Source organism: Populus nigra, chromosome 1 (assembly GCF_951802175.1).
Source record: "Populus nigra chromosome 1, ddPopNigr1.1, whole genome shotgun sequence".
Taxonomy (NCBI): domain Eukaryota; kingdom Viridiplantae; phylum Streptophyta; class Magnoliopsida; order Malpighiales; family Salicaceae; genus Populus; species Populus nigra.
Window position 1 is genome coordinate 24,674,130 of NC_084852.1, and position 19,320 is coordinate 24,693,449.

A 19,320-nucleotide genomic window follows, 5' to 3' on the forward strand; every position below is an offset into this window, starting at 1 on the left:
TGGATAGGGTATTGCATAATTATTAAGTAAATATACAACCTTTGATGAAAGACTGAAATACAATCTTGACATCCGTACTAATCGTAGATAAAAACCATACTTTGAATTAAAAATATATAAAATACTTACCTGATAAAGCTATTAAAATATTATAAATATGAAATTCTGTTGTTGTTAGGATAAATCTTTTATTTTAAAGTTTTATAAATCTTTCTTGAATTTCAAAAACAGTAGATATTGATTTGCAGCCTCTTAATTAATTTTTTTTTTACCAGTTTAGTGATTAGTTAAAACAGACTGTACATTACAATTTTCAGGAACATGTCTTAATCCACCACGTCTTCTTTTAGTCATTTTGAAATTTTTTATTTATTTATTTTTGTTAAAATTTAATTGCTCGTTGCCTGACCCATATCCATTTCAAAAAAATTATGTGGCTAGCTTTTATTTAAATGATGTTTGAACGTGTAGTATTTTTTATTTAAAAATATATTAAAATAATATTTTTTTATTTTAAAAAAATAATTTTTAATATTAGAATATCAAAACGATATAAAAATAAAAAAATAATTTTAAATAAAAATATCTTAATTTTTTTTAAAATATTTTTAAAACATAAAAATAAATAACCTGCTCAATCATACACGGATATTTCTATAGGCACTTGTCCAATCTAAAACCCTCAAAATTATTATTATTTTTTATTGTGGATATTACAGTATTTATTAAATCTGCTATTGGTCTGATTCAAAGAATAATCTAAGACAATAACATAGGAGAGAATAAGTTTTAAAAAGAATTCTTTTTAAAAGTTAAAATCATATTATTAAAAAAAATAAAAAAAATCAAAAGATTTTTGATAGATTATACCAGTAGCAAGTCAACCAGTTTCTTTATCAGGTTACCTGGGTCAAATAATAATATCTCTAAAAAATAAAATTTAAGACTCAAAATCCTAATTTATTGAGAAATAAAAAAATGTAAATAAAAAAAGAAGAAGATAAATCTGCCTGAAGAAATGAAAACCGAACAGAAAAAAGAAAAAACTAATGAAAGGAAACAGGGAAACCCAAACCAATTATCATTAATTACGCTCCTAATTGACTAAATTCCTCCTCTCACATTACGGTAAAAGCCAAAACCCATCGTTCCGGTCCCAGCCTCTCCCTCTCTCCATCTGCAACTACCAACCATGTCGATTTTCTGATGAATGAAAATAACTGATAATTCAATTCAAGATAGATAAGGGTGATGATGGGGAGGGAGGGCGCAGGGAACGACATTGTGGAGATTAAGGTACATCCAAGGCGGGAAAACAATGGAGGCTCACCACCACCGTACCAGAACAAATCTGTTTTCAAGAAATGGGTGCCATGGCTTGTCCCCTTATTTGTGGTTTCTAACATTGCTGTCTTTATTGCTGTCATGTATGTCAATGATTGCCCCACCAATTCTGGCTCTTGTGCTGCTCCTTCTTTGGGCAGATTCTCCTTTCAGCCTCTCAAAGAAAATCCCCTTCTTGGCCCCTCCTCTTCAACGTGAGCCCCCCCCATATTATAAGCATTATTATTGATCACAATGCTGGCTTGATATTTTTGGGTTTTTATTAAAATCAAGAATGGATTTGTTGGTTTGTTTATTTATTTCTGCAGTTTGGTGAAGATGGGAGCTCTTGACGTGGCTAGAGTGGTGAATAAGCACCAGAGTTGGCGTCTCATTTCTTGCATATGGCTACATGCTGGAGTATTCCATGTGGTTGCCAACATGTTGAGTCTCCTCCTAATTGGAATTCGTCTTGAGCAAGAATTTGGGTTCTGTATGTATTTTGCTTCTGTCGTTAATTTTGTTCAAATCATATACCTGTCTGCTTTAGCCGAGAAGTTTCTACGAAGATTACAACTTTTTCCAAGGGGCATGTGTTTGAGAATGTGCTTAAGATAATCTTAAATTAGTTCTGTATCCTTTTGCATTTAAATGTGGAAACAAATTGCTTGTTTTGATTCTTTCTTGGGGGTGTAGCGGCGCAGGAAACAGAGCATATTGGATTTTCACCTGACTTTTTTGACGAGTTCAGAACATAATTGTGCGTACTGTACTAAATTTGAATGCCGATAAATATCTTAATCTTGTGCTGCTTCCTGGTTTGAGCTGAAAACTTTTAGAAGGAAATTGTGGAAATCTTGGGGTTTTATCCATGGAATGTCACTGATGATTCTATGTGTTTAAAGTGCCAAGAATTCAAAATGAATTATTTATTTTAATTGCTTGATGACTGCAGTCATATGCTAGGTATTCTCTATAGCAGTTTAACGGATTCTAATCACAGATGTTCAATAATTGTGCGTGATGAATTTTATGAAGGATGATAATGTAAAAAGAAATGACAAGCATTGAGAAAGAATGCCTGAGCTAATGAATGGAATTGCTTCACTTCGTTCTTAAGTTATACTTTCATCATTCAAAATTATAATTTATTCTTTCAATCACCGTTATTACAGTTCGAATTGGGTTGGTCTATGTCATTTCTGGCTTTGGTGGGAGTTTGTTGTCGGCTTTGTTTATTCAGACAGGTATATCTGTTGGTGCCTCCGGTGCGCTGTTTGGTTTACTAGGAGGCATGCTTTCAGAGCTGATTACGAACTGGACCATATACGCAAATAAGGTACATTTGATTACCCTGAATAAAACGGGGTTTCCTTGTAAGATTTCAGCTTTGAAGTTTGCTACATATGTGGCCCAATTGTCTTATGCTTGCAGATTTTTGTGTGCAGTCAGCAGCACTGGCAACTCTCCTTTGCATCATTGCAATAAATCTAGCGGTTGGACTCCTCCCACATGTGGACAACTATGCTCATATTGGAGGATTTCTCTCTGGCTTTTTTCTGGGCTTTGTGTTCTTAATTCGCCCCCAGTTTAAGTGGATCAACCAAAAAGCATGTCCTCCAGGATACATTGCACCCCCAGCTAAATCTAAACACAAGGCGTACCAGTATGTACTGTGGGTTGTATCTCTGATAGTAATCATCATTGGGTAAGTTAATTTTTGATGTTTGGAGTTCGATATTTGCATGTTGAACTTCCGGTGGTTGCATCTCTATGATTCACGGAGGTTTTGTATTTTAGTCTATGCGATATATTAGATGAGTGAGACTAAGGGTTCATTTGTTTTGTGTAAAATACTTTATAAATAAAAAATATTTTACATGTAAAATATTTTTTAATTTTTAATATTTAACTCGAAAAATATTTTCATGTAAAATATTTTATAATAGCGATGATACAGAAGAAGATTGTGGTGTGATAATAATAATGATTGAAGAGGAAATGGGCGTGGAACGGTGATGGTGAAGAAGAAAATGGTGGTCGTGGTAATGAGATGAAAGTTTTGATTAAAATAATTGAATGATATTGTAAATATATTAATATTTGTAAAATATGTTACAGATAAAAATAATTTTTAGTAAATAAATTAAATTTGAAGCTTGACTGCAAAATATTTTTTATTGACAAATTTTTTTGTAAAATATTTTACGGAAATCAAAAATAGAAAAAAGTGTTTGAAAAACATTTTGGGAAAATATGGATAATATTTCTTTGTAAAGTATTTTACACAAGACAAACAAAGAATATGTTAATTTGATTGAAAAGTTATTTGTTTCCTATAATCTAATTATTACCATGCTTAATGGTTCATTTGAGAAATTTCATTTTGCCTTCATATATATATATATACATGGCATCTTTAGATGTAGAAGGTTTCTTAACAGGCGTGATGCAATTATTTCAGATTCACTCTTGGGATGGTTGCACTCCTTCGAGGAGTTAATGTGAATGATCATTGTTCATGGTGTCATTACCTGAGCTGCGTTCCTACTTCATTATGGAGCTGCAATTCTCGGCAAGTTTATTGTCAGGTAACTATAACCCACACATTAACTGTATGTATGTGTATCTTTTTGCTCTAGTGGCATTTTAAGTTGAAAATTTTAAATATTAAGAACAACATAATTATGAAAAGATATTTAAAATATTCAATTTTTTTTCATTCAAATCTTAAATGCCAAGAGGCTATTAACAAAACCCTAGTAATATAAATAAGAAAGATAAAATAATAGCAACTAATGAAAACAACACATTAGTTCAAAGAATTCTCTTTCCCGATGGTAACCTCCTCATTCTCTTCCACAAGAGCATGCTATGTTTTGTGATTTTTTCTAGTAGTCATGATTATTCAACAATTAATTACTATGAGAAATTGTTGGAACTTAATATATATATATATATATATATATATATATATATATATATATATATATATATATGAAAGTTAAGTCAAAATCCTCAAAGACTAAAAACACTATAATTATAAAAATACTTAAAATATTTAATTTTTATTCAATCAAGTCTTATTTGTTAAAAAGACTATTATAACTTTTTATATAAAAAAATTATAAAACTCTACTAATATGAATAGGAAATGTAAAATAGGAAAACTATTCTTTCAAATAGTAAAAAACCACAAAAGCATAATAATATAAAATAAAAAAATAAAGAATACTAAACAGAAAATGAAGAAATAAAAATAACTGAGGAAAATATTTTAATTTCCTAAAATAGCTTACTGCATCCCATTCCTCATTGTGCCTGGCGCATTGTGCCTTCATCCTTGAACATTGTGCTATTAAATCGTTTGAATATAATTATCATCAGCAACCTGTGTTGAAGCCATGTACGTGTTGTTTTTCCAGTCGTCTCAACTTGGAAATCAACTGAACTTGACGTGCTTGAGCAATGGGAAAAGCAACCTGTATTATTTGTCTGCTGACGACCTGTCCAAGGTTCAGCAGTTGTGCGCTCAGCTTTGCAGTTGATGTGCACCCTGTACACGATAGATTGATCGAACTACATAGTTTTACAAACTGGTGAATTTATATGATTCATTTATCCAAATGTAAAAAACACTCATCGATGACCGCCGCATGATGATATAATTTCATGGATTTCTGTATACTCTGCATGGTTCAAACTTCATACTCTCTCTTTATGATTCTTGGGATACTGGCAAGAATAGCAGATCAATTTTATACGAACTAATGAACAGTGTAAACAAAGTATTTCTGTTCCACCATGGCATCCATACTTTTTACATTTGTGATGATTGGTTTTTCACGTTGTTTTAAACAACAATGCTTGAAACAGAGTTCGTGAAACTCCATTAAAAATACAGTAGTGATCTGGCTAGCCTCATCCAACAATTATGAATCAAGTGATTAAAAAGGCCTCATGAGGCCCAGTTAGAGTCATTAGCCTAAACTACTAGGGCCCTGATAAAGAAGAAGGGGCCCAACATACAAGAACCCCCAGTCCAGAACAACTGAAAGCGAAGCATCCCCTGCAGCTGAGCTGCAAACAATGTCTCTCTCTCTCCCCCTCCCTCTCTCTGCATCTCTGCTCGTCGAGTTGAGTTGATTTTGAGGTTTTGCAGAAGAAACCTGGTGAGTCTTCTTTATTTAATATTTAGCATTTTAATTTGTCCGATATTGAGCAATGAAAATATAGTCAGTCTAGTTTGTAAATCGGGTCCTTTCCGATTTTATATTCTCAGTTGTAATAATATATTTCTTGCAATAACAGCGGGTATGCTGGGAAGCAGGTGGTTGGGTAATTGATAGCTTTTAGGTTGCCATCAGATGTTGTGATTGTTGATATTCTATTCAGTAGCAGTCTCGACATGTGGAGATTCATCAGTTTTTTTATTTAATTTAAGCGATTTTATTGTGTCATGCTTTAATAAATTTCTTCTTCTTGGAAACTGCCGTGAGCGAAACTACTCTCAAGAACCGAGTCACAGAGAAGAGCCTGTCAACTCGAGGCCCCCAGCGATCAAACACTTACATGTGGGTTAAGAAAAACAAGTTGTAGAATTTGAAACTAGAGAGCATTGTTAGAAGATATAATGGGCCATAAAAAGCTCTGGGGTAATTGTTGGTTTCTATGCTTTATATTTTATGCTTTCAAAGAATTAGTAGCAAGCACTCTGTACGAGTTTTCTTCATTTCTTTTGAAAAAAGTATTTTATTAGGGAAGAACTAGAATACATAACTAGAACATATTTCTATATAGCTGCTTAGACGACACCTTTAAAGACATGTGAGGAGGAACACACCAGAGGGAAGCCAGGAAAACTTTCCTATTCCAAATTTTTAGAATTACTTTAACAACTCTGTATGCATCAGGTCACTGAATTTTTGCACTGCCATAGCACTTTGCCTCCAGAGTTCCCATAGCCCACAAGAGAAGCTCCCCAAGCTGTTAGAAAAGAACCAAGGCTCATCTCCTTTTCTGATGTGTATAGACTATAGAGCCATCCACATGTTGAAATTGTTAATTTTTCATCCGCAAATAAGTTAGAGAATTTATTCTGCTCATCTATGACATGTTGTATAACCATTTCATTAATCCAAAACATTTCATCTACATGTTGTATAACCTATTCCCGTGCTATATAAGGAGCAAGAATCATGATATCATTATGCATAAAAAATAACATGGCTGCATTGCCTTTGCATTTTATGTGTTTTTGCCATGCTACAATAATAATATAAGGGATCGGCCACCATTGGATGGCTGTAAGAGATTGCAATACATCACAAAACCTGCTTGCTAATGTTACTGAAAACCTGACATGAAATTAGCAGCTTTGGGTTTAGCCTATGTTCAGTGTAATTGTGTGTTAAATGATCGTCTCAATCTGACAAGAATCCATTTTATTTAAAGGAACATAGGAATCGTGTGTTACAATAAATAGCTCATTCTCTCTTAAGTGCTTTTACATAATTAACTGAATAGGTTTGGAGTGACTTATTTATCTGAATACTTAGTTGATGTGATATGAACATGGCCCACCAGCATGATTTGTCACCCCACTTCTATTGATGTAAAATAAGCATGCCTCAATTTACCACATTTTGGGGTAACCCAAATGCTACCAAATATGTGGGATGGGAATATAAATATGGGATATACAATATAATGTGGTAGATGGTGAAAAACTAGAATGTAATAGGGATGTCTTGAGCTCAAGTCATTTCTTTGCAGAGCAAGATTTAAGGTTATGCGCATATCAGATGAGATATAAGAAAGAAATTATTTCACCAAATTGTGTAAAATGTGCTCAATTTGGTGAGAAGCTAGAATGTGACAAAGATGTCTTGAGTTGAAGTCATTTTTTCAAATGCTTCAGACTTTTGAAGGTTTGTTAGGATCTATACTTGATTAGTGCTATGTATCATACAAGGATACAATATGGATGGTATGGAATATGAGCTTCCTCATTTGGTGAGAAGCTAAACTGTGATAGGCATGTCTTGAGTTGAAGTCATTTTTTTAAAATACTTTTTACTTTTTAAGGTTTGTCAGGATCTATAATTGATCAATGCTATGTATCATATAGGGCTTCAATGGATGGTATGGAAGATGAGCTTTCTCATTTGGTGAGAAGCTAAACTGTGATAGGCATGTCTTGAGTTGAAGTCATTTTTTTCTCAAATACTTTTGACTTTTTAAGGTTTGTCAGGATCTATAGTTGCTCCGTACTATGTATCATATAGGGCTTCAATGGATGGTATGGAAGATGAGCTTCCTTTTAGCTTTGTGTAAAAAATTGACAACGATAAGAGTTACAATGTAGAAAACTCAAAGTAGAAATTGAGAGAGTTTCATCCTCACCAGCTCAGATGAATGCAGAAGGAACAACTTTGATTCTTGGTTGTGAATAGAAGGAAGATCTTACAAAAAAAAACGAATGTAGCTAATGCAGGTAAAGATGAGATAGAACCTACCAATGGAGAGGTGAATAATGAAGAGGATGATGATGGATTGATGAATGAAGAAAGCATTGAAAATGAGGCAAAAGATAAGGCAGAGAAGCTTATTGAAGAAGATATTCTAGTTGTTAGAGGTGAAAATGAGAATATTTGAAGGATGGCATTGATAATGGAGAGAAAGCAAAAGGTGAAGGATAAACATCTCATGATGGCAAATTCTAGGAAAAAAGTAGATACCTCAAGGGAAAAAGAGAGTGGAAAAAGGAACAAGGTAGTTTCAAGGGTTGGGAATGCAAGGATTACCAATAGTATAAATGACGAATAAACTTCAAGTAAAATGAAAAAGAAGAATGAGATTATGAGGATGATAGTTATGTGTAGCTCCAAAACAAAATAGGATTGCTATAGTCACAAGCTTCTTGGATTGCTTGTGGGCAAAAGAGATATTGTATTAAATATCTTCAAAGGAATGGAGCTATTCTTGTTTGATTTTGATTCGAGGTTGATGCATGGTATTCGTAAAGCCACATGGCTTGAAGTTTATAACATTGAGGTGAAGACTTTTAACTTGACATTCCATTCTAAGGTTAGTATTTGAACTCTATTTTTTTTATACTATATTTCAATCCATCATGGTTTATTCAAAAGTAGTGTTAAGATTTATATTGCTTTTTAAACATAGCATGAGTTTCCTTAAGAACAACTAATTTGCTTTCAGTTGAGAAGGTGTTTCTTGATTCGTGATTTAAGGTTTGTAATTAGGGTTGATTAAGTTGCACTTGTTGTGAAAATTGAGAATAATGTGTTTTTGAGGGTTGTCTTTGTCGATTTTAGGGTTATGTTTAGTTGATAAATTTGTTAGATGAGCTTAAACTCTTTATATATATATATATTGTAAAAAAATGGCAAAGCAATGTAAAGATGTGGAAAGTTTGATTTTTTTTCCCTTTCAAAATTGCATGGTTAGCAAAAGTATTTTGGGAACTAGCATTGCAAAAGAAAAAAAATGGGGAGATAGCACATTTTCTTGATTACATCACCCCAAGCGGCGCAACAAAAATAATTTCCTAGTTGCACCACTCCTACCGGTGCAACCCCTTCCCCCCTGTCTTCACCATGAGCTTTCCTCACCTCCTGGCCTCCTTGTCTCGTTGCCTCCTTTCACCACAAAAACCCACAACCCCTTCTCCTTCACTCACCACCACCACCACCGCTGCCACCCCTCCTTCACACTCTATCTCCCACTCTTAATTTTATGAATTTTGTTGTGATTTGATTATTATGTTAGGGCTAGGGTTTATTTTGTTATTTTAGTTTTAGTTGAACTTGGATCAATTAAGTTTAAATTATGTTAATTAGGTATAAATTACGTCAATTGAGTTGATAAATTACTTCAATTAGGCAGGAGTTTTATATTTAGGGTTTTGGTGATTTTAGATCAATTAGGTATAAATTATGTTGATTATGTAAAAATTACATAAATTACTTCAATTAGGCATAAATTTCATGAATTAGGGTTTTGTTGATTTAGTGTTTATTTAATTAGGTTAGAGTTTAGTTGAATGTAGGCCAATTAGATATAAATAATGTTAATTATGTATAAATTACATCAATTGACTTGATAAATTTCTTCCATTAGGCATAAATTTCATGAAATAGGGTTTTGTTAAATTTAGATCAATTAGTTATTAATTTGATGAGAATACGTTACTATTGATCAGAATTTGTGTTAATTGATGAATTTGATGAGAATTTTGATCAATTATGTTAACTAGGGTTTATGTGATTGGTGAGAATGTATGTTAATTGATTAATTTTGTCAAAGTTTGTCAAATTATCTAATTTTTTTGTAATTGATAAATTTTGGTGATGAATTTGTGAGAATTGTTGCATTTTGTTATATTATGTAATTTTTATGAGACTTTTCTCCTTCCCTTACATCTCTCTTTCTCATATCATTAAAACCCTAAGAAAAACTCGAGCTCACTACACTGGAGGTCTCTCTCTCTCCCATTCAATTAGCGCTGAATCATTTGCGTGATTGGTCTTGAAAAATGATGTTGGTTTAGGGTTTAGGAAAGTAGTTATGTCATGTAGGAGACAATTGCATACAACAGTGTCTCATGATGGTCCCACGGAAACATTGAAGAGAATAATCATGGAATTGGAGAAAACGAGGTCAAAGAAGAACTCTAAAAAAAGGGACGACATTTTTGTCCAGGTCCCAGAATCCATGTCATTTCTTGACACTGCAACTATGCCCATGATTCTCACTGTTGTTGGAACTGCACCTTTTGCAAAGCTACTCATGATGGTATGTTGTGACATTCCATTCTTGATTGGTTTTGGATTTTATTGATTTCTGAATTAAATAGATTGATTTTGTTTTTGGAAATTGAACTCAAGTATGACGATTCACACTCGCAAGAAATGATGGAAGCACAAAATTAAGAATTCCCCAGTTGGTCAAGGCACAGTTAGGATGCTTACTTTCGAGGAATGGGAGGAGTTCAGAGAAGTGAGGTCTAGGACTCCTTTTGAATCCAAGCTTGCTTGTTCTAATGCACGCATAAGAACAGAAGAACCGGTGCGCATGGTGAAGCTTCTTGTTCTTTTCATTACTACTTCATTATGTAGTTTGGCTGATAAACACATATCCATCATGGGAATGATTGTAAAGTAGCAAGTGCATTTGCTCACATTTAACTCCTTAATAAGGGAATCTATAACACATGGTTATCACATGGTTGTTATTTGTCACCCACTTTCTAGTTAATGGATGGCTGTGATGTTGCATCTGCTGGATTTTTTTATCCTTGATACCACAAACAGCAATGCAGCTTAATAATAGGATGTCCAATATGTAGGGGTAGGAGGATGCTTACTTATGCTACAAAGCTTATTTTCAGGTATCTTACTGTAATCAACTTGCATCCTGTCAAAAAAAATTACCTTTTAGTATGTTAAAGTAAAGATTTCCATAGACTATGTCATCATCAATCATATGTGGTTTTCAAAATATTGGGGAACATATGTTGCTCAGGGGTTGCCGAGATAATATATCAGGGAATACTGCACTTGCTAGGTTGCAAATGTGATGATGCCAACTGTAGTTATAACGCATGAAAGTTTTGAAGGAGACTACCATGTTTTGGTTTATTTGGATATCTAGTTGCACATCTTTGTACATTTTTGCTTAATTATTGCTTCCATTTCCTTCAGGTGTTAGGAAACAATCAATTGATAATGAATTTTGTCCTGGAAATGCTTTCTCAGTGAATCTCATTTTGAAATTGCATGATGGTTTGCTATTTCAAAATTCGATTCTTTTTGTTTGTCAAGTCACTCCCAATCTAAGTTGATGTGGTGGTGGACACGATGCTCAACAGACACAATCTAGTTCCTGGCTTGCTTAACACCTAGTAATGTCATTCTCCGTTGTTTTTAACAAATGTGTGATAAGGTTCTCTAAAAGAAAAAAAAAAATTAAAAAAAATGCCGTGCCTCATTCATTCTTTTGGGTTATGCAAGACCTGTAGGGTCCTCTTCTAGCTTTTCGAGAATGGTAGCCTGGGTAATTGAAAATTCTTTACCCCGAGCATTGGGAATTATTAGTTGCATATGCCTTGATTTTAATGCTGCTGCAAGTCGCTATTTATCAGCAGTAAGCCAGATTGATTTAATGTGCTCACAGTTGCCATTAACATTAAACTGTAACCTAGAAGTGAGAATATCCTACCGTGATAATTGATGGTTTTGATTGCTTTTCATGACTTGTTTTGAAGTTTCTCTGTTCCAGAGTCGTCGTCATCTGCGTTGTTACCTTGGATGACCCTCTCTTTGTTCATGCATACCAAGCTGAAAATTGTGGTTTCTGCGTTCATACTACAATCAGTATAGTAATTGTTATGATCTTGTTAATCTGATGATTTGGGAATTGGGAAATGCTTTCCACTTTCCTCTGTCCATTTATCTGAACAGTTTTCTAATCTGTTTAGCCAAATAACAAACAAAATGTGTCTCTCGTCTAAGGTAATTCCATGTGAACACTAATTGTCATGTTCAATGCTTTATCACTCGTTATATGCAGGAAGACTTGAAGGGTTGGACAATAGATGTGCTCAGCCGTCAATTACATGAAACACCCTCCTTACGCCGCGTCTATTACTGTGACAATTACGATGCCCAGTGTATATGCGTGTGTACTAACGCTGCATGAGGGCAAAGTGCAAATAAAATTGTATGCCATCTTTCAGTAAACAGGTAACATTACTTGCTGGAAGCATCACAAATTACAGTTACAGTACAATTACAAAATAAACTAAAACAAGAAAGGTTTTTGTTGTTCATCTCACTGTGGCGCCTGACTTGGGTATATCGTGGATTGCTGCAACGCACCTAGTCAGCTCCCTTTTTTCTTGATCCCTGAAATATTGTTCAGCCATGGTTCCTGAACTCTTTTTTTTTTTTTTTAATTTCATCCTCAATGTTTGTTAAAAAGATCTTAATGGTTCCTGAACCCTTTGATGTGTTTATGATATTCATTTTAATGCTCAGTGTTGCAAAAAAGGGTTTAATTTTATCGATTTAAAAAATCGAAATAACAAAGACTATAATTTGGTCGCTCCTAAATCTGAAAAGAGAAAAAAATTCCTTTGTAAAAAAGGAGAGGAGAGAGAACCAAAACTCTTATCTTGTTTATGCTTCCCAATCGAAAATTCGAAGCGTCTAACAAATTGGGAATTTACACCTGCAAAACATTTCCTTCGGAAGCTGAAGTTGCTCCAAATTGGTGTCTGATACATCATCGATCATCCGGGATGTTTCTACTTTCTAGTATATAGCTGGCACATTATGCATCCTTTCAATGACTATTTGTTTGCTCTTCACTCTTCCTCTAAAAGCATCAAATGTCCTACACTCATTTTCCATTATTCTTTCGTTTTTCCTTAGGCCCCAGCATCTCATTTTGCTTGGAATCAAATTCAGCGCCATGAATGGGAACAGGGTTTGAAATACTCAACGACCATTGGAGATTTTTTATTTATATATTTTTTTAGATTAACGTGGGTGTTGAGGTCAGTTTACGTGTATTTTGACTAATCCCACGAGCCCTGAAGTTAACAACCGTGTAAATTTTCAGTGATCCTAAGGTTTGTAAAATTTGAATTAGTGACCTCTAGAAAATAAACTTAGAACTTAACTAGTGGAGTTATATTATCTATGATTATATTTTTAAAGATACCATTGGAGCCGCTAGACTTTTCCTTGCTAAATTCAAACTGAAATTTGGAAAAGATGGATGAAGACGAGGAAGCAAATTATAGCTCCTTTTTGTTTGGTTTTCAAATCTGGCTCAGAGGATTGGTTGTATGTCTTGGACAAGAGCATTGCGACTGTCTTTTGCGATGGGAAATCCATGAAATACCAAATTAAGTCCTGTCTTGGCCACCAATTCTCAAACAGTATATCACAAATGAGGCCAATGAATAGTTTTTATTCTGTTTGGAAAGACGATTTCTTGCTCCACAACTTCCTTCTAAAACATCTTTTCATGTATGGATTCAAGAAGAGGCTACAAGGAAAGGGATGGCAATAAATAAAAAGGCTATTGGGATTTTATTGCATTGCACTTAATTGAAGACCGGAGAAAAGGTCAATAAAAATGTGGGTAGGGCTATAATTCAGTGGGTGGGTGGAGTAATAAATTATTATTCGTAAATCATAAAGTTTTCCTAATGAAGAGGGCATGTGAACGAAGATGCAAATGATGGAGGGTTGGACGGACCATAATATATAGTCTTTTGCATGCATGTGGTTGGTGGCTCTCTCATTAATGCAATCGATTGCTTTTTACAGCACCATCTCCTCTGCCGTGAATCCTTTCATCCCCATTTTCTTGTTGGGGCTTGGAAGATCTTGCTCTTTCGAACATCATGATAGGTGGGTAGTTATGTTGGTTGTTGTCTTGTTCCTTTTTTTTTTAAAAAAATAAATTAAATTGATTGATAAAGCCATAATGAATGTTATTCTTAATTTTTTTAAAAAAAAATGAACTTTATCCGGGCTAATTTTTCAAGTTGATTGGTTTTGATTTCGTCAACTCTGATTTATTTTTAATATAAAACTCAACTAAAATTAAATCTAAAAAGTTTCTGAGTTGATCAAATTGAATAACATTAATTGTAAAGCTACTAAAGGAAATTAAATAGTGTTTTATGGAATAAAGGGGTAAAATTACACTGGAGATTATTCTGAGGAAAAGCAATTCAAAAGTCATGCACTTTAATATATCCATGATCTTCTATATTAAATTGAAAATCACATCTTCAACTTTTTTCTAGTAATAACATAAATACTTTATGTAAAATGTGTATATGTATTTGTTAGGAAATAATATGTTATTAAATGTATTATTATATTTGATATATAATTATAATTTGACAGAGTTAAATTTACAATTAATTTTTTTAATATTTTAAGATTAAAAAAAAAGAAGCACCATGGGGGCTTCGGAAAAGAATAGATCAGTACAAGGGAACAAATAAAGTTGAGACATAATGGCATTTTCCGCCTGCTTCACAAACGTAAAACTTTTTCAACATGGAGATTGAGTAAAGCTGAAACCAGTTTTTCCAAGCACGCAGAGTTCCATAGAATTAGAATGCATGATTTGGTTGGTCCCAGGAATTCAACTAACAAGTAACAACATGATAAAGAGTAGGGCAGATTATGTTGGGCAAAGGTTCTTTCTTGATCATCATGGCCTGCGAGCTAATGTGAGTACACTTGTTTGCAGAGAGCATTATTGTTTCTATTTGCAATTATTGGTTTGGGTTCTAATTTTCAACGCTTTAATCTTCACAGTCAGGAAAAAGACTGGCATGCAAAATGCCTCCCTCTCTCTCGCAAACGCTCAAGATTTGAGACGGTCCATTACAAGGCGGGGCGGGGCGGCGATGTGCTGCATCCGGAACATTTGATTTCGACGATCATCTGAACCTAATTAAACAAAGATATGATGAGATATCATAATTAAGATATCAGAATTAATATATTTGCTATTAATTGAACCCTAATAATATGAAATTGTTGAGGTATCATACCTGACTAACAACCAATCAAATTCAAGATGATACATCATGTACTATTAAAAAAGATAAAATTTAAAAAATATAAATATCTAGTTCGAGATAAGAGGTTTAAAATCTTTTTACATCTTACAAACTTATATATATTTCACAGTATTAATTATTATAAAATTATTCTTGAAATTTAAGATTTTTTAAAATTATTTATTATCTATCCAATAAAATTATTGACTTCAAGTTGTTTATTTTTACAATTACTTCGAGTTTTACCATTAATTTAATATTTTTTGAGCTAGGAAGAAAATAACTAATTACCTAAACAACCTTATCAATCACTACCCACAATCTAAACAATTTATTCCATTAATATTCTGGGCTTTGAGAAATAATCAACTGTGTACATACATGACCTCTATCGAAATCAATATACAATAGAAAATGGAATCTTCCAGCCATTGTGTAGGGTGAATGGTTTCCAGATTTATAGCCTGCCTGATTGTGAAGAGCAGCTCAGCAGAGTAGCCTGTGCTCTTATAGTCTTCATCAATCATTTTATCTCCCGTGTGGACCCTTTTACGATCTCCCGAAGAAAAAATAAAACCCTAAGTGTCTCACCAAATCAAATCCCCTTGGTTCGAAGGAAATGATTTATCATTTGAAATTTGACCAGCATTGTTTTCCGTGGCCTCGAACTGTCTACGCCACATTAATTATTGACCAGTAAGGAAAAAAAAATTATACTGCTCTTGAAATCTACCAAAGCTTTGGATTTGAGCCTGCAGATTATGTCTGTAATCCCATGGGCCATGCCATGTTGTTTTTGACCAGAGAATGCAGAACACAATACAGCAGTCATAAATAATTTATATTTTCTGTGATGGATTTCATGTCTCGTTTTTGAAGAATCAGTTCTTATCTACATTGCTGACACTCTTTGTCTACCTTTTTAGTCAAACCGTGTTTATAATGGAAGGATCCATGTCCCTATCCATTTATTCTAATGTGTAAGACTTTGGTCCAGAAAAATCAGCTAGTCATGTTGGTTTTCGAGACCCAACAGCACAACAACTGCATAATTCGCACCGGTGCTTCACAGTTCACAAATGCATCAACGTGGGATTCTCTCAATCTTTCTACTTGGATTCACATGCTTTTGTATCATCCACATACCCGTGTATTTTTATAGAAGCATGAAAAAAAAAACAGTAGATTCTTACACTCTAGAAAAGATTTCCACCATCCATTATTATCCGAAATGAAGGATTTTTTTTTTTAAAAAAAAACAAAACGAGGTCACATTCTGATGGGATGGTAACATGGCCGATGGTCCATGGTCCATAGCCCTCACATTATGTTCAAGTATCTATACATACGAGTACAATATTTAGAAGATCACATGGGAATGAAGGACCATTCATTTGCATAGCTGAAGATTGTGGGGGTACTTTTGCTTGTCCTCATTGCCAAGTTTTCTCTGCCCACATGCTTGCGGCCATGTTATCTTTCTTCTCACCCACATGCAGTTAATCTTGCTGCGTCCGGGTATCCTAACGCAGCTTTGTGCTCTCTTTCTATATTTGACACAGCTAATGATACCATCTTTTCAGAGAGGTCGAATTAGCCTATCCTGTAAGGAACTAGGTTACATCTCATGATGCCTGCCTCTGTACGTATACAAATGCACACGCACCTAGCTAGCTAGCTAGCTAGCTAGCTAGGGCACTTAGTCTCATTGCTACCAACTAAATTAAAAACATGCATCTCGATCGATAGACTATGATGCTGCACATCCTTATCTTCAAAGTCTACAATTCTACGTAGAAAAAGCGAGGATCTTAAAGCCAGGAGTCAATAATCACGCCTAAACTGGTGGCTTCATACACGACCAAACCTCGCCATACTCAGATCTCAGTCTTGTGTGTGAAAGAGGGACTAACAAAACTGGGCACATTCAAAGTCCTCTTAAAGAAACTGAGAAGCAAAGTCAGCAGATGGAGGGGGGCAGGTACGTGCCACCAATAATACCATTACCAAATTAATTAATGGTCGCTGCCTAGCTACCCAGGAAGGAAGCACGCCCTTCAAGCCACGCATTCTTTATTAGAACAAATAATCTTGGATGACTCAAAGGTTTCCGACTACAGACCCATGTGGTCTCATTATTCTTCGCAGACATTAAGCTACGGACTGGAATTCAAACATTTAGGTACAAATCAATGTTGCATCCTTAATCACGTATAAGAGAGATCGTCATCAAAGAAATGTATGTATATTTTTATTCTTATTTATTCTAATCTTATTACATGATAGCAACATTCCCCTCAATTATCAAACTTAATTTGGACCACAAAAATAACGACCTAGATCGTTTCCCCATTCCATAATCTATTTCTCGATTATTTAATTTTTATTGGATTTCATTATAAATTAGTTACTTAGTTTAATAACGCCAATTAGTTTTAGAAATCTCAAATAGACAAATTAACTTTAATTTCTCAAAACATTTGTAATGAAAATTGTTTAGAAGATTTCAAATATAACGGTAGGGAAAATCTTAGATAGTTTAAGCTTCATGATATATCATATTAATAAAACCTCAATTATTGATTTTGAAATTAATAATTTAAATTCTTCATAGCAATAAAAACCGCCAATTTTCTTTCTAACTTACAAGAACGAAATATTCTAAATTACTGAAATCCAAACAAATGATTTAAAAAGAATATCTATAATTACAAAGGCATAAGGAATCACAAAAGTTAAAAAATTGAAAAACAAACAAACAAATTACTCAGTTAATTGCAAATAACCCAAAGAGATAAAAAACAATGATAAGGGCACTTGAAAGCACGATATGCGTCTACCTAATATATAACAACCAAAGAGCAAAATTCCAAAGAGACTCTCTTTTAATTATATTTCATGTAATCTAATGATATAAGACAAGATACATAAACCACCTTAGCAACAAATCAAATACTTTTATTGTTAAATCAAAGGTTGTTTTCGTAGCAGCACTGCACGACATAAAGTATAAGACACGGAAAAACAAAAGGCTACCTCGATCAAGTTTGGTTAAACCATATAAACAGGCAAGAGATTGTCAACCACTAAAGTATAATAATGCACATTGAAGCTGGAAATTAATTATTATAAAAATTAATTGCTATTGTCACTCTTGTCTATGTACGACTTTGGCACTCCATGTTCATACGGTAAACAAATAAAATTTAACAATTATCAAAATGTAAGAGTGCTGATCTTAATTATGACCCTGTGAGAGGTTTAAAATCGAATTGCATGCCTCTTTTGGTTTTAGATTTTGCTACGATGCATGATAGCTAATCTTATTGGAGGTGTCAAAGACCTGTATTAATTTGTTAGAAATTTATTTAATTAATATGATTTAAATAAATTATAAGTGAATGAGAAATTAATCTAAAAAATTCTTTGGTATTTTTATTTAAAAAACCCTTGGTTTTTATATATTTAATTCTTGATTTATGATAACTAATTAAATATTGATAATGATGAGAATTAATTCTTCAATATTTTAACTTTTAAAATTCACTATAAAAAAGAGGGGTGAAGAAAGAGTTTTTACCTTGGATTTTTCCTACTTTTTCACACTCTTTCTCACCTTATTTTTAGTGTTTTTATTTTCTTTAATGCTTTGTTTTTTCTCTCACCTAGATTTATACTTTGTTAAGACATTTTTGAATCCTTTTACTTTGGTTTAAAAAACTTAGTTTGAAAGTGCATCTAAATTAGGGTGTTGTTGTTGAAATCTTGGGAGACATATTGCAAACATCATGGTTTCACAAATGAGGAGTAATAAAATCTTAAGTTTAAATTATTCATCATTGATAATAATAAAAGATTCATTACACTTTAAAGTGCTTCAACAAGTAAGCATCATTCTTGTTTTAATTTAAATATAATTAATTTTATTATTAGTATGCATGCTATAAATTTTAAATTTATATTAATTGCAAGTTTCAATATATGCTTAGTATGCCTACTAATATTTTTTTATTATATTTGTGTTAAAAACACGCTTGTCTTGAGTTTTATTTTTGCTTTTTTATATATTTAGACATATATACACCCTAGGCTTTCCTTGAATAATTTTTTTATGTTTTGTATGCTGTTAATATGATAAACTAAATATATTTTCTCATTAGTCTAATATAATACAACATATTTTGAATACATTATTAAGGCTTTATTGTTGTTATTGTTGTTTTATGTAAATATATCAGACTTTGTTTAGTTTATCATGTGAAAAATAATATAGATTGTAAAGATTATTGTTAAAGAGGATTTTAAAGATTTAAGTTATAATTCAACTTCATTTTAACTTGTTATATTCTTACTTGTAGATTTATATCAATACTATATGT

General features: G+C 33.1%; 1 protein-coding gene and 1 pseudogene across 2 annotated transcripts; both read left to right on the forward strand.

Annotated features, from left to right (window-relative positions):
- The first annotated feature begins 1,014 nt into the window (after nt 1-1,014).
- Nucleotides 1,015-10,586, forward strand: LOC133668110 (RHOMBOID-like protein 1). 2 transcript variants are annotated; one of them, XM_062087858.1, is made up of 9 exons: nt 1,015-1,538; nt 1,653-1,816; nt 2,499-2,662; nt 2,772-3,031; nt 3,788-3,914; nt 4,749-5,495; nt 5,635-5,978; nt 10,048-10,140; nt 10,233-10,586. In XM_062087858.1, the coding sequence occupies exons 1-6, from the start codon at nt 1,252-1,254 to the stop codon at nt 4,869-4,871; spliced, it is 1,125 nt and encodes a 374-aa protein (XP_061943842.1). In that variant the 5' UTR covers nt 1,015-1,251; the 3' UTR covers nt 4,872-5,495; nt 5,635-5,978; nt 10,048-10,140; nt 10,233-10,586. The 2 variants fall into 2 exon arrangements, with proteins under 2 accessions (XP_061943842.1, XP_061943837.1); XM_062087853.1 differs by lacking the exon at nt 5,635-5,978.
- On the forward strand, nt 5,985-12,382 carry LOC133668120 (uncharacterized; annotated as a pseudogene).
- Nucleotides 12,383-19,320: the final 6,938 nt, after the last annotated feature.

What these genes read in the sequence shown, in the direction of transcription:
- LOC133668110 (XM_062087858.1), top strand. Translation starts at nt 1,252, where the DNA reads ATGATGGGGAGGGAGGGCGCAGGGAACGACATTGTGGAGATTAAGGTA. An exon ending in TGAGCAAGAATTTGGGTTCT is followed by an intron (nt 1,817 to 2,498) that starts GTATGTATTTTG and finishes CCGTTATTACAG; the next exon opens with TTCGAATTGGGTTGGTCTAT. An exon ending in CTCGGCAAGTTTATTGTCAG is followed by an intron (nt 3,915 to 4,748) that starts GTAACTATAACC and finishes TTGTTTTTCCAG; the next exon opens with TCGTCTCAACTTGGAAATCA.